General features: G+C 39.7%; 1 protein-coding gene across 6 annotated transcripts in view; it reads left to right on the top strand.

Moving 5' to 3' along the window:
* The window catches only part of MAST4 (microtubule associated serine/threonine kinase family member 4), a 618,855-nt gene that overhangs the window by 174,206 nt on the left and 430,542 nt on the right, over positions 1 to 14,107 (top strand). For all 6 annotated transcript variants that reach the window (XM_042233730.2, XM_042233728.2, XM_042233727.2 and 3 more), the window contains exon 2: positions 9,265 to 9,418. In XM_042233730.2, the coding sequence (XP_042089664.1) occupies positions 9,265 to 9,418 (154 nt within the window). The remainder of the gene's footprint in view (positions 1 to 9,264; positions 9,419 to 14,107) is intronic.

Genomic DNA, 14,107 nt, shown 5'->3' with positions numbered 1-14,107 from the left:
ACATGCAGAGATGTTTCCGAATGAAGTGACTTCCTACACAGGGATGTTAATAACCAGCACAGCTAAATTGTTTTAAGGGCATATATGAATTCTTTCAAACTTCATAACCACCTCAGGAGATAGGTAGTAGTCTTATTAACATTTTGTAGATGAGGAAACAAGCATAGTAATAGTTAAATGTCCTAAATAGGATAGCAAGTATTAGCATTCCTAGACACTGAGGAATTAGTATGAAAACACAGTGACTGTCTTAGCTATAGAACCTTATCAAATTTTAAAATGTTGTTTATAGGCTTTTGTTTAAATGTAAATAAAACCCAATTTTGCAATAAAGTCATTTCAGGTTTCTAGTTTGATTCCTTTCTGGATGGAAGCAACAGAGCAGTTAATTAAGATTACAAGCATAGTCTATGCAGTGGTACAATTATTCATTTATTTTCATATCTATGGTTTCCTAGAATACTTAAAATCAAGAAACAGAATAAGTGAACAGTGTCTTCATAACCCCATGTTATTAGTCACTCTTTCTTTACTGTGAGATCCATCCATTATGTATGCAGTTGACATTGGTGATCCCTTTGAACTAATGAACTTTGGCCTCAGGACACATTCATTCTGGATGGGTCTTTAAAATACAGGTCCCACATCTTGAGAATCAATGAGGAATTACCAAAAGGGAGAACTGATAGACACAAGTGATATGCTGATTAGGATAGAGTTAACAGGTCTACTAATTCATTATTAGGAATTACCTTCAGAGGTAGCAGTGCTCAAAAATTAGCATATTAGTTTGTATTTAGAAAAGATTCTTTTCAAGATGCCATTTGCTCAAACCTGAGGGTCTTTTTCGTGCATATAGTGTTCAACTTTGTCAAAATTCAAAATGTTAGAGACTCCCTTTAGTGTTTTCACGTTGAGTAACATTTAATATTCAAAGCTGATTCTGTTTTTTTTCCAGTAATTGAAACCCTTTATTGTGTATGTTTTTGTTGTTGTTGTTTAAACCAAATACCAGAGATTTGCAGTTTGTTCCTTCAACCAATATTGACAAGATGCCGTTTACATAGAACAGTGGACAAAAAGAGGACAAAAGCGTAGTATATAATTTCATGTAACTTACTTTCGAGTGGGAGAAGAGGAAGAATAAATATGAGAGATCTAACGTGCCATGTGGCATTAGATGCTATGGAGGAAAAATTGAAAAGGGAAAAAGGTGGTGGGCATGCCCTTTTGTAACCAAGCAAGATTCTATGGGACTTTCCTGGGTCAGAACCCTATGGGGCCTTCCTGGGACAGACATCTCCCCTATATTCTCTGCTTTAGCTCCTCTCTGAAGTACCTATATAGTATGCTCAGTTGCTATAGTCGTGTCCGACTCTTTTTGTGACCCTAGGTTTTCTAGGCAAGAATACTGGAATGGGTTGCCATTTCCTTCTCCAGGGGATCTTCCTGACCCAGGGGTTGAACTCACATCTCCTGCATTGCAGGTGGATTCTTTACCACTGAGCCACCAGGGAAGCCCCACCTAGATAGTAGTATCCAATGTATACTCCTGAGTTTTTCTGCAGGAAATGGAAGAAATTCTTGCTTAATGATCATGAACACCTAGCCCCCAACCTTCCGCTGCCTAAGGATTGATCATCATCAACCAATCAGAGACTTGTGTATGGGCTGATAATAAACCCTGGGATGCCCCTCCCTCATCTTCTCTTTGAAAATGCTTTGCTGAAACCCTTCAGTGAGTTTGGGTTTTTTTTTAACACAAGCCACCCATTCTCCTTGATTGGCCCTGCAATAAACCTCTCCCTGCTCCAAACTCTGATGTTTCCATTTGTTTGACTTCACCATACGTGGGGCATTCAAATTTGCACTTAGTAACACATTTACATAGGGCAATTAGAAAACCTTCCCCCTGCCAAAAAAAAAAGAGTAACCTTTGAATAGAGACCTGGATAATGTGGGGGAGCATGGTAGCTAGTCTCTGCAGTGCATCCCAGATATAGAAAGTGATAGAGGTAAAGGTCATGAATGGAAAGATGCCTGGGGCTTTTCAGGTCCAGCAACAGACAGAAGTGGAGTGAGTGGAGGAGTAGGAGCTGGGATCAGAGTGATAAGGGCAGAGGTGGCGGGACCTTGCAGGTCATTGTCAAGACTTAGGATTTTGTTCTGGGTAGAGGGGACTCCAAGAAGAGGATCTGGAGCACCTGGCTTACGTTTTACAAGGGTCACTGTCTGCTGTGCTGAGAGTAGGATAGAAGCAGAGAGATTTATTGGGAGGCGATCACAAGAGAGATCTGAAAGGCAGAGATAGGAGTGGCAGGAGTAGAAATGGTGATGTGATTGGGTTCTGGATATATTTCAGAGGTTGAGCTAGGGGATTTGCTCATTGGCTATGGAGTAAGAAAGAGAAGTTTAGAGCCAGTGTAAGGTTTGTGACTTAAGCTAGACAAAAGGAGTTGCCATTTACTGAAGTTGGAAAAATCTCTTTAATTTCCAAATAATGATGGCTATGTGAACATGCGTAAATGAGAGAACCCATATGTTTGGGCAGGAAAGTGTCAGGAGATGAGTTTGGAGAAAATTGTCAATTAAGAAGGCTGCAAGTTCAATGTTCATCAAAAGTTGTAACATGCCTTTTGAGAAAGAAATGGATGAAAACTATGGTATAGAGCCATAGAAGAAAAAATCCATGGTTTATGTTTGGAGGTGGTGGTGATGGTGATGGCAGAGACACCAAACAAAGCGATAAGACTGAATCTTATAAATAATTTGCCTGTAATTCATCTTTACCAATGGCAGTAACCATAGTGTAACTGTGGTGGACCCTTGTGTTTTACCCAGCCTAATACTTGTAAAACAGCAAGCAATGGGTAGAGATGATCAGTATAAAAAACCGATGTGGATTTCTGGTGATTAGTGCTTCTACAGGACTGGTAATTTTGGAAACTTTACCCCAAGTCTGTATCAGACTTATAGTAGTTGTGTATTTGTTCTCTAAAACACTTACATGTGTCCCATGATAAACTATTAGCAAAATTATTACTGAAATGCAAATCAAAACTACAAGTATCTATCGCCTCATACTGGTCAGAATGGCCATCATCAAAAAGACTACAAATAATATAAGTACCGGAGAAGGTGTGGAAAAAAAGGCTTCCTACACTGCTGGTGGAGTGTACGTTAGTGCAGCTACTATGGGAAACAGTATGGAGGTTCCCTAAAAAAACAAAATAGTTATATGATCCAGCAATCCTACTCTTTGGCATATATACAGAAGAGAAAAATACTCTTAAATTGAAAAGATAAATGCACCCCAGTGTTCATGGCAACACTATTTACAGTAGCCAGAACATGGAAGCACCCCAAGGGTCCCTTGACAGATGAATGGAACCTGTTCCTGGAGAGTGCGTTTCAATCCAGGATACTTTGTGGCTAGCAGTGTGTTAGGTGAGTATGCGACAAGAAAAACGGGGCTGGCTTTCTTGCAGTCTACTGACAACTTGGAGAGGGAAATTAGAAATGTTTGGAGCAAGTGTGACAAGTGCAGGCTTAGATGTCCTTGAACATGAGTGAAAGTTGAAAAGACACCCTCTGTTTTCAGTTGAATTCCTGGTAGTATGGAGACTTTGGAAAACATTAAACTGAAATCATTCAGAGGACAATGTCCAAAGTGATATGTTGAGTGTCTGCCATAAGCTCCAGGGTCTGATGAATTGTCTTTAAAGGGATCATAAGTGTTTGAAACAGGACAAAAATGAAAAATATATTGCAAGGCTGTAGTGGACTGTTTTGAGAAGATTTGACTAATTGTAGAAAGAAAAGTAAAGCCACAGACAGCACAGCAAGTTTGGAAAAACGATGTATTTAGAGAGAGTGTGAGTTGGGAGTGTGATTTGAGGTGAGGAAGCAAATGGGATCCTGGAATATGGCACAATGTTTATAGGTTTTTCTGCTTATACTGTGTTGGAAACATTTGTGGTGCTCACTGTTCACCACCTCAATTTTGCCAGATTTAAAAAATAATACCCTCCTCTTGGGGTTGTGATTCTGATGAAAAACTTGGGCTTAGGGACTAATAGCTTATGATTCTATACGTGATGAAATGGATTTTATTTGCCCACACTTTCTCCTTGATTTCCTTCTCTTTCTTCTACATTTGTTTCATGCCTCTTATGGCTTTGTTGGAAACATGTAAGGAAATCACATAATTCCTCCTTAGGAATTATCTTTTTTCCTCTGCTATTTTTTCACCCTCTGTTAATTGGCGATATAACAGTCTTCCCCAGAGAAATTAATTATAATTCTACAAGCTGAAAAATTTTACTTCAGGTGAAAAATAAGTAGCAGAAGTTGATGAACCTTAAACAATAAATATGTGTATTTTATGCAGCTGCCACTAGTAATTAAGAAAAAATGACAAAATGGGAGGAACCCTAACTTCCTCGGTTATTCTGAGGGGTTACTGGTGCATTTACACAAATAGTAGGGATTATGGAGCATTTTGTTGAATGTCTATGACACATTGCCACCTTGTGGCTGCAAGCTTTGCTTTCAGTGTAAAAGCAGATTTTTTCATATTAAGTCTACATGTTATTTTGTCTTATTCCTAGCATTTAAACTTCCCTGAGAAAAGGAAAGACTCGCCACATAAGAATACATACAATACAAGGCAAGAGAATTGAAGAGAATGCCTCTTCTGTTCTTAGAAGAGGCAGGCTGAAGTACTGAGGGGTAGAAATTCACAATGTCTAGAACAAACTCTGCTGTGGGATTGGTGCATGGAAGAGAAAGGGAGAGAGAGAGGGAGAACAAGGTCAGCAATTCATCCCTTGTCAAGGGAATATGGTGTTCATTGTATTAAACTTTTTTGTTGTTGTAGATTTGCTTAAATTTCCCCAAAATATTGGCAGAAAAAAGAAAAAACAACTGGGATAGGCCTATAAACAGACCTAAGAAGGAGGCAGAATTGCATTACTGCATTGCATAATGGACTGATTGCATTTGGAACCCAGACTGGGTTCTGCATTTTCTAGTCACTGACATGTTACTGTCCAAGGTGCCCTTGCTACATTTCATCATCCATAAGGTTTAAGGGCAAAGTGTCTAAGACTAGACAGAAATTGGAGTGTCGTTGGAGGCCCTCCTAAGTAGGACACCAATGAAATGAACAGCAAAATAACGATTATTTCCAGAAATACAGTCTGTAGTTCCTTTTCCCTGCTGGTCAGGGCAGATCCTGGAGTGGATGCAACGCTAGTTTGAGGACCTCTCGCTGAACTGCCAGGTAACAATGAAATGTACCGAAATACTGACTGGCAGTGAATTTCAGATGGTACTTGTTGACAAGTGCTTGAAATCCCGTTGTTCTGTGTTATCAATGAGCACAGCTGAGTTTGGGGGAGAGTTGACATCATGTAATAGTTGAGCAAGCGTAATCTATGGTTGGATGGCATCACTGACTCAATTGACATGAGTTGAGTAAACTTCGGGAGTTGGCGATGGACAGGGAGGTCTGGCATGCTGCAGTCCATGGGGTCTCAAAGAGTTGGACACAACTGGGTAACTGAGCTGAACTGAATCTACTTCATCTCAACCAGCTTGAGAGGAGTAACTCATAGGCAAGGTCAGTTTTCTTTTTTGCCATGGTTTTGAATATGCTGCATTGCATAGTCAGACACATAGATGACTTCATCCCTGATTTATTTTTCCTATGAAAACATCCATGAGAGTCTTAATCTGAAAAACTCTGACGGGTATAAGCAGATGACCTTCTCTCTACCCAAGAAAACAAGACATATCTTAGTGAGTTCAGTTCAGTTCAGTTGCTCAGTCGTGTTCAACTCTTTGCGACCCCATGGACTACAGCACACCAGGCTTCCCTGTCCATCACCAACTCTTGGAGCTTACTCAAACTCATGTCCATCAAGTCAGTGATGCCATCCAACCATCTCATTGTCTGTTGGCCCCTTCTCCCGCCTTCATTCTTTCCCAGCATCAGGGTCTTTTCCAATGAGTCAGTTCTTCGCATCAGGTGGCCAAAGTATTGGAGTTTCAGCTTCAGCATCAGTCCTTCCAATGAATATTCAGGACTGATTTCCTTTAGGATAGACTGGTTGGATCTCCTTTCAGTCCAAGGGACTCTCAAGAGTCTTCTCCAACACCATAATTAAAAAGCATCAGTTCTTCAGCGCTCAGCTTTCTTTATTGTCCAGCTCTCACATCCATACATGACTACTGCAAAAACCATAGCTTTGACTAGACGGACCTTTGTTGGCAAAGTAATGTCTCTGCTTTTTATTTATTTATTTATTTTATTATTATTATTTTTTTTAATTTTAAAATCTTTAATTCTTACATGCGTTCCCAAACATGACCCCCCCTCCCACCTCCCTCCCCACAACATCTCTCTGGGTCATCCCCATGCACCCGCCCCAAGCATGCTGTATCCTGCGTCAGACATAGACTGGCGATTCAATTCTTACATGATAGTATACATGTTAGAATTCCCATTCTCCCAACTCATCCCACCCTCTCCCTCTCCCTCTGAGTCCAAAAGTCCGTTATACACATCTGTGTCTTTTTTCCTGTCTTGCATACAGGGTCGTCATTGCCATCTTCCTAAATTCCATATATATGTGTTAGTTTACTGTATTGGTGTTTTTCTTTCTGGCTTACTTCACTCTGTATAATTGGCTCCAGTTTCATCCATCTCATCAGAACTGATTCAAATGAATTCTTTTTAACGGCTGAGTAATACTCCATTGTGTATATGTACCACAGCTTTCTTATCCATTCATCTGCTGATGGACATCTAGGTTGTTTCCATGTCCTGGCTATTATAAACAGTGCTGTGATGAACATTGGGGTACATGTGTCTCTTTCAATTCTGGTTTCCTCGGTGTGTATGCCCAGCCGTGGGATTGCTGGGTCAAAGGGTAGTTCTATTTGCAATTTTTAAAGGAATCTCCACACTGTTCTCCATAGTGGCTGTACTAGCTTGCATTCCCACTAACAGTGTAGGAGGGTTCCCTTTTCTCCACACCCTCTCCAGCATTTATTGCTTGCAGATTTTTGGATCGCAGCCATTCTGACTGGTGTGAAGTGGTACCTCATTGTGGTTTTGATTTGCATTTCTCTAATAATGAGTGATGTTGAGCATCTTTTCATGTGTGTGTTAGCCATCCGTATGTCTTCTTTGGAGAAATGTCTCTTTAGTTCTTTGGCCCATTTTTTGATTATTTTTCTGGAATTGAGCTGCAGGGGTTGCTTGTATATTTTTAAGATTAGTTGTTTGTCAGTTGCTTCATTTGCTATTATTTTCTCCCATTCAGAAGGCTGTCTTTTCACCTTGCTTATATTTTCCTTTGTTGTGCAGAAGCTTTTAATTTTAATTAGATCCCATTTGTTTATTTTTGCTTTTATTTCCAGAATTCTGGGAGGTGGATCATAGAGGATCCTGCTGTGATTTATGTCTGAGAGTGTTTTGCCTATGTTCTCCTCTAGGAGTTTTATAGTTTCTGATCTTACATTTAGATCTTTAATCCATTTTGAGTTTATTTTTGTGTACTTGTCTCTGCTTTTTATTATGCTGTCTAGGTTGATTATCGCTTTCCTTCCAAGGAGCAAGCATCTTTTAATTTCATAATTGTGGCCCCACAAGAGACTGACCCAGACTTGCCCATGAGTGTCCAGGAGTCTCCAGCAGACACGTGGGTTGGCAGTGGCCTGCTGCAGGGTCCCAGGCACGGAGTGCAACCGTGTGTGCATGGGACCTTTGAAGGAGGTCACCATTATCTTCATTACCTCCACCATAGTTTGGCCTCAGGTCAAACAACAGGGAGGAAATATAGCCCTGCCCATCAACAGAAAATTGGATTAAAGATTGACTTGAGCATGGCCCCGCCCCTCAGAACAAGATCCAGTTTCCCCCTCAGCCAGTCTCTCCCATCAGGAAGCTTCCATAAGCCTCTTACCCTTCCCCATCTTCATGAAGAGGCCCTTAGAATGCCTGGCTTTGAACAATGCTCCTCAACTCTTTCTTGTTTTTAAATTTCTGTGAAGTTGACTCCTTTCTGTGGTGGTTGAGGTATCCATGAATATTTTTTGTAATTCATGTTCATTCTTAATACCTCGCTGAGAATATGAGACTCAGGAATATTTAGTGCTCAGAAATATTTTTGTCTTTAATAACTATCCAGACACAAATACATGCATGTGTACTTACTTGGAGGAAACCATTTAAAAACATAGGGCACTATTCAAGTATGAAAGGTTTCCTTGTAAAAGTGGGACAGATCTTGAAATAAGTTTCATGACACAAGGGATTCTTTTGTAGAAAGCTGTCTTTTGAAGTGACTTTGGTTTCTCTGACTCTTGTGACAGATTTTCTTTTAAGAAGCTATAAAGTGATCTAGGGATGTATTGATTTCTGCTAAGGGCTGTGGTGCTTAGAAATTTCCCTTCCCTACATATATTTGTGAGCACCAAAAGCTTGTGATTTTTTTTTTTTTTTTTTTTGGTCAACAAGCGGGGAAGTGATCTATGGATTATCCCTAGAATCGATAGAGCAATATTCTTCTTTTTTTATGGGGGATCATGGCCCATGTTGTTGTTGTTCAATCACTAAGTCATGCCCAACTCTGCGACCCCTGGACTGCAGCATGCCAGACTTTGCTGTCCTTCACTATCTCCTAGAGTTTGCGCAAACTCATGTCCATTGAGTCAGTGATGCCATCCCACCATTTCATCCTCTGTTGTCCTCTTCTCCTCCTGCCTTCAGTCTTTCCCAGCATCAGGGTCTCTTTCTATGAGTTGGTTCTTTGCATCAGGTGGCCAAAGTATTGGAGCTTCAGCATTCAGTCCTTGGCACATGGAAGGACATATTTTACACAATGACTCGGGATACACACACCCCCATGTATAATGTATACAGTTCATGTAACAATTCTTTTCCTTCCTTCCTTGAACTCTGATCATTTCTGTTCTGTTGCACTAAAAAATACTAGTCACAAACTACTAACTTGATTTCATAACCCACTAATATACCATGGCCCACAGCTTGAAAAACACTATGGTAGAGGTTGTGCAGCCAGCCAGATACTCTTTCAGAGGGAAGACTCAACAGTGGAGCCCTGGAGTCTCTAAACCAGGGTTGGGAGAGAGGGATTTAGAGAAGGAAAAGAAGGATGTGTGCCTGTGGCTGGGGTCTTTCATTCAGGTTGAAAGTGTCCCCAGCAAGTGATGCCACTGTCCTTCTCTCTGCAGCTTGATCACATATTATCCCCTCCACCCATGCCATTTCGGAAATGCAGCAACCCAGACGTGGCTCCTGGCCCTGGGAAGTCGCTGAAGTTTAAAAGACAGCTGAGTGAGGATGGAAGACAGCTGCGACGGGGGAGCCTGGGAGGTGCTCTGACTGGTGAGTTGTGTGAGTGGCCTGCTTAACAGATGAAATTGTGTTTAGACAGTACGGGTTTCCCTGCTGGCTCAGATGGTAAAGAATCTACCTGAAATGTGGGAGACCCCGGTTTGATCCTTGGGTCAGGAAGATTCCCTGGAAAAGGGAATGGCAACCCACTCTAGTATTCTTGCCTGGAGAATCCCATGGATAGAGCAGCCTGGCAGAGAGTCGGATAGGACTGAACGACTAAATGACTTTCTAGTACAGTCAGCCCTCCATATCCTTGGGTTCTGAACCCATAGATTCAACCACCCGCAGATGAAAAAAAAATATATATATATATCTATATATACACATATATATGTGTATATATATGTAAAATTCTAGAAAGTTCCCTAAAGCAAAACTTGAGTTTGCTGTCTGCTGACGACTATTTACATTTACGTTGTATCAGGTATTATGAGTAACCTGAATGCAGCTTACATTATCCAGTAGGATGTGCATAGTTGATAAACAAATACTGTGCCATTTTATATACGGGACTTGAGCATCTGTGGACTTGGGTATCTGTGGGAGCTCTGGAACCAATCCCCGTGGACAGGTAGAGACGAGTGTAGAGGGTCCCCAATGACGACAGAGTTCCATGTGTGAGAGTCAGCCCCTTGAGGGGGTGCCTGTCCCTCCACAGACCATGTGGCAAAATCTAATCCAATTCAGAGAGCAGTTAAACTGAGGATTAGATTAGTAAACTTTACTGAAGTGTAATTTACATATAAGTTGTATTCATTCTAAGTTCACATGTGGATGGGTTTAGCAAATTTATATACCAGAATATCTTGATTTTGGAGCTACAACAAAAATCAAGATATAAAACATTCCCTGCATTCCCTTCCCTGGGCCCAGGCCACTCTATCTCTGCTTTTATCCATATTGATGGAATCATGTGGTACATGTTTGTTTGTGTCTGTCTGCTTTCGCTCAGTATGTTTTTAACATTCATCCATATTGTTAGTGGAGAAAGAAATGGCAACCCTCTCCAGTATTCTTGCTTGGAGAATCCCGTGGACAGAGGAGCCTAGTGGACTACAGTCCATAGGATCGCAAAGGGTCAGACACGACTGAAGTGACTGAGGACGCATCATGCACGTGTTATTAGTTGTATCAGTAGCCTATGTTGAATTTTATAAGAAACTGCCAAACGGTTTCCAAAATGATTTGTTTTTACTTTCCCACCACCGACAGGTGAGCTAATTACTCTGCATTCTTAACCACCTGTGGTATTGCTAGGCTTTTTAATTTTAGCCATTTTAGTGGGAAAGTAGTTCTATCACATTCTGGTTTTAATTTGTATTTTCTTGATGACTAAATGGTGTCAAACATCTTTTCATGTGTTGATTCTCTGCTCTGCTCTGCTCTGCTAAGTCACCTCAGTCGTGTCCAACTCTGTGGGACCCCATAGATGGCAGCTCACCAGGCTCCCCCTTCCCTGGGATTCGCTAGGCAAGAACACTGGAGTGGGTTGCCATTTCTTTCTCCAATGCATGAAAGTGAAAATTGAAAGTGAAGCTGCTCAGTCGTGTCTGATTCTTAGCGACCCCGTGGACTGCAGCCTACCAGGCTCCTCCCATGGGATTTTCCGGGCAAGAGTACTGGAGTGGGGTGCCATTGTCTTCTCTGCCATGTGTTGATTGGACATTCGTATTTTTCCTTTCATGAAGTGCCTGTTCAGATCTTTCACCCATATTTTTCTTTCCCTGTTTTTGTGTTATTAAAATAAATTAATTGAAAAGCTACAATCCCTAAATCTATAAATGACTTTTATTGACTTGAAAGATAAATTAAAATTTTAAAAATTTAAATAACTTAAAGTATATTTTTAAAAAATGACTTGCCATATAAATGTTCATGCTATTAAACTTAATTTTAAATCACTGAAGTTTAGATTTCTATTCATTCTGAGTGCTTTTTCCTCTAAATATAAATATTTTGGGGGAAACTTTATTGTGTTTGAAACCCTGACACAAAGTTTTATCTACGAGTGACAGTCTTACCTGCCAGTTCATAAATGACCTCAAAAATAAATTGAGTTGTTTTTCTGGAACATTATGAATTTTCAGTTTTGGAGATGAAATTTCTGGGAACAAAAATGCTTCTATACCATGATCAGTCTAGAACATGTGACCCAGTGTGGGCACACTGCTGGGATCGAGGGTGAAGCTGACCTCAGACCAAGGGGAAAAAATTCAAAAAATGCTGTACTTCACTAACATTAAGAAAATGTTCACACTGGAGTTTTACTGATGTTCTTCTAATGCATATTAGGACATTTTTCTTGGCTTTCATTTCTATAAATGCACATTTTTTTAAAGTAGGATATCCTAAAGGTTTAGTATAACTCTTAGTTTTTTAGAGGGGGATATGGAATCTTAGAGCTTAAAAGATTCACATCTTGCTTACTAATTTCACTTAGGAAATTTACTTAACTTTGGTTAAACTACTTTTGACCAATAGGAGGGAAGGAATAAGAGTTCTCTCCAATTTTTGCCAAAGCAGTTTGCTTAAAACTTTCAAATAATGCAAAAGCATTACAAATACATGACCTGAAATATGAAATTTGGCCTTTTGGGCTTCAAAAAAATACTGAACTTGATTCCAATTTTAACGTAACAAATCTCAACAGCTCCAGTAATTCTAGCCTTATGTAATTTAGCTTGGTATAAAATTATTTTAGATAATTAAATCTTTGCTAAGATAATTTTCAAAAATGTTCAGTGGGGGAAAAAATATTTAGTGATCCTTGAGAGAGCTTTAAAAAAATAAAAATCTCTTGAACATCAGCCCGTTTTAAAAAGACAGTCACTTGGAAATTATTTCAAAATATGAAGAAAAAACATTCTTAGTTGGTCTTTTAGATAGCTTTGTTGAGGATTTAAAGAATTAACATATGCAGAGCACTCAGCCTAGGGATGGTGGCTATTAGCGTTGTGTGTATAGTGAACTGAATTTAGAATCTGTGCAGTTGATGGGTAGCCTGGGCTTGGGAACATCAGTTTGAAACCTTTGTCACCTGAGTTTCCACTTTGTGTCAGGCACTATACTGCTATCAGGTAGTAGAGCAGAGAGAAGAAAGATCATCTCTGATCATTAAGAAAAGTGGTTTCCACTAGTTTTAGGCAACTGTAAGTAGTCACATATGATCTTCCCTTGGGGTAGATCTTGTTGCTAAACATAAATTAAATCAAACTGGTTTAGCCATCATAAGTTTGTGGTATTAGACTATCAGTTTCTGTAGCTTAAAGACCAGTCACCTTCCTACTGTTTACCTTTATTTTGTTTAACTTATTGTCTACCTTTGTTTTATTCCAAAGTTTGTTTTCTTTTAGGAGTTTTCTACTGCTTTCTTTGAAGCAAAGACTTTATGAAAGGCTAACTTTCACAAAGTCTGAAAATCTAGTTTGAAAATTTTGCTACCCAATTATCCTTTATAAGTTTCACTAAACTCTTAGGTTGTTGAGAAGAAGATCTGTGATCTTCCTCATCTATTCATCCCCAATGACAGCTAACATGAAGGATTTACTATGTGGCAGGCACAGTGGTTAGGGAATTACATTTATTGACCTACATCTCTGTGCTCTTATGAGGGAGGCAGTCTTATCCCCACTTTACAGGTGAGAACACTGAGGCACAGACAAGTTGAGTAAATTGCACAAGATCATGAAAAGGATGATGTCAAGACGTGAACCCAGGTTTTGTGGCTCATAGTCCGTGCTTGTAGCCACTACTCTGTGCCTTGCATAGCTGATAACCAATAGGTCTTTAATATATTCCAGCAGGATTGATTGGAGTAATTTTTTCCAATTAATTGGACAATTTTTGCTCAGTTTATATCTGGAGCTGACTCAATCTGTACAGATCTTGGTTTATTAATTACAAAAGTAAATTAAAAGTAGGCAATTAACACCGATACTGAAGCTTTAAAATTTACCTATTCCTTAACCCAGCCATTCTGTTCCTCAGATTTCATTACAAGGAAATAGTCATGAAAATGTGTAGAGAATTTGCCTTAGTTATGTTTAGAGAGCACCTTTAATAATAATAAAGATTGCAAACTATCTAAAATCTAGATATCTGGCAAAAGAATATTGGTGAAACATAATATGGCATACACATAAAGTGGAAAACAGCCATAAACTTAAATCATGTTGCAAATAATATATTTTAACATTGAAAAAGACTCCATATATTTTTAATGTGAAATCTCATTATTGAATGGACTCATTATCTTTTCATAGGGCTTACTATAATTGTAATTAAATAATTATATTTTTAATGAGAGGGAGGAAAATAATTCCTATCTTCTAAAAAGTTTTCTCAAACTGTGGTTCAATCCATGACTTACTTTTGCCCCTGAGGTTTTTTGTGGCATTAGGTGGTATACCGGTAGACAACAATAATGCTGCTGCTGCTGCTGCTGCTGCTGCTAAGTCTCTTCAGTCATGTCCGACTCTGTGTGACCCCATAGACGGCAGCCCACCAGGCTCCCCCTTCCCCGGGATTCTCCAGGCAAGAACACTGAGTGGGTTGCCATTTCCTTCTCCAATGCATGAAAGTGAAAAGTGAGAGTGAAGTCACTCAGTCGTGTCTGACTCTTAGCAACCCCATGGACTGCAGCCTTCCAGGCTCCTCCATCCATGGGATTTTCCAGGC

This window comes from Ovis aries, chromosome 16, assembly GCF_016772045.2.
Source record: "Ovis aries strain OAR_USU_Benz2616 breed Rambouillet chromosome 16, ARS-UI_Ramb_v3.0, whole genome shotgun sequence".
Lineage (NCBI taxonomy): Eukaryota > Metazoa > Chordata > Mammalia > Artiodactyla > Bovidae > Ovis > Ovis aries.
Note: the sequence above shows the minus strand (reverse complement) of the source record. Positions and strands in the feature narration are given on the sequence as shown.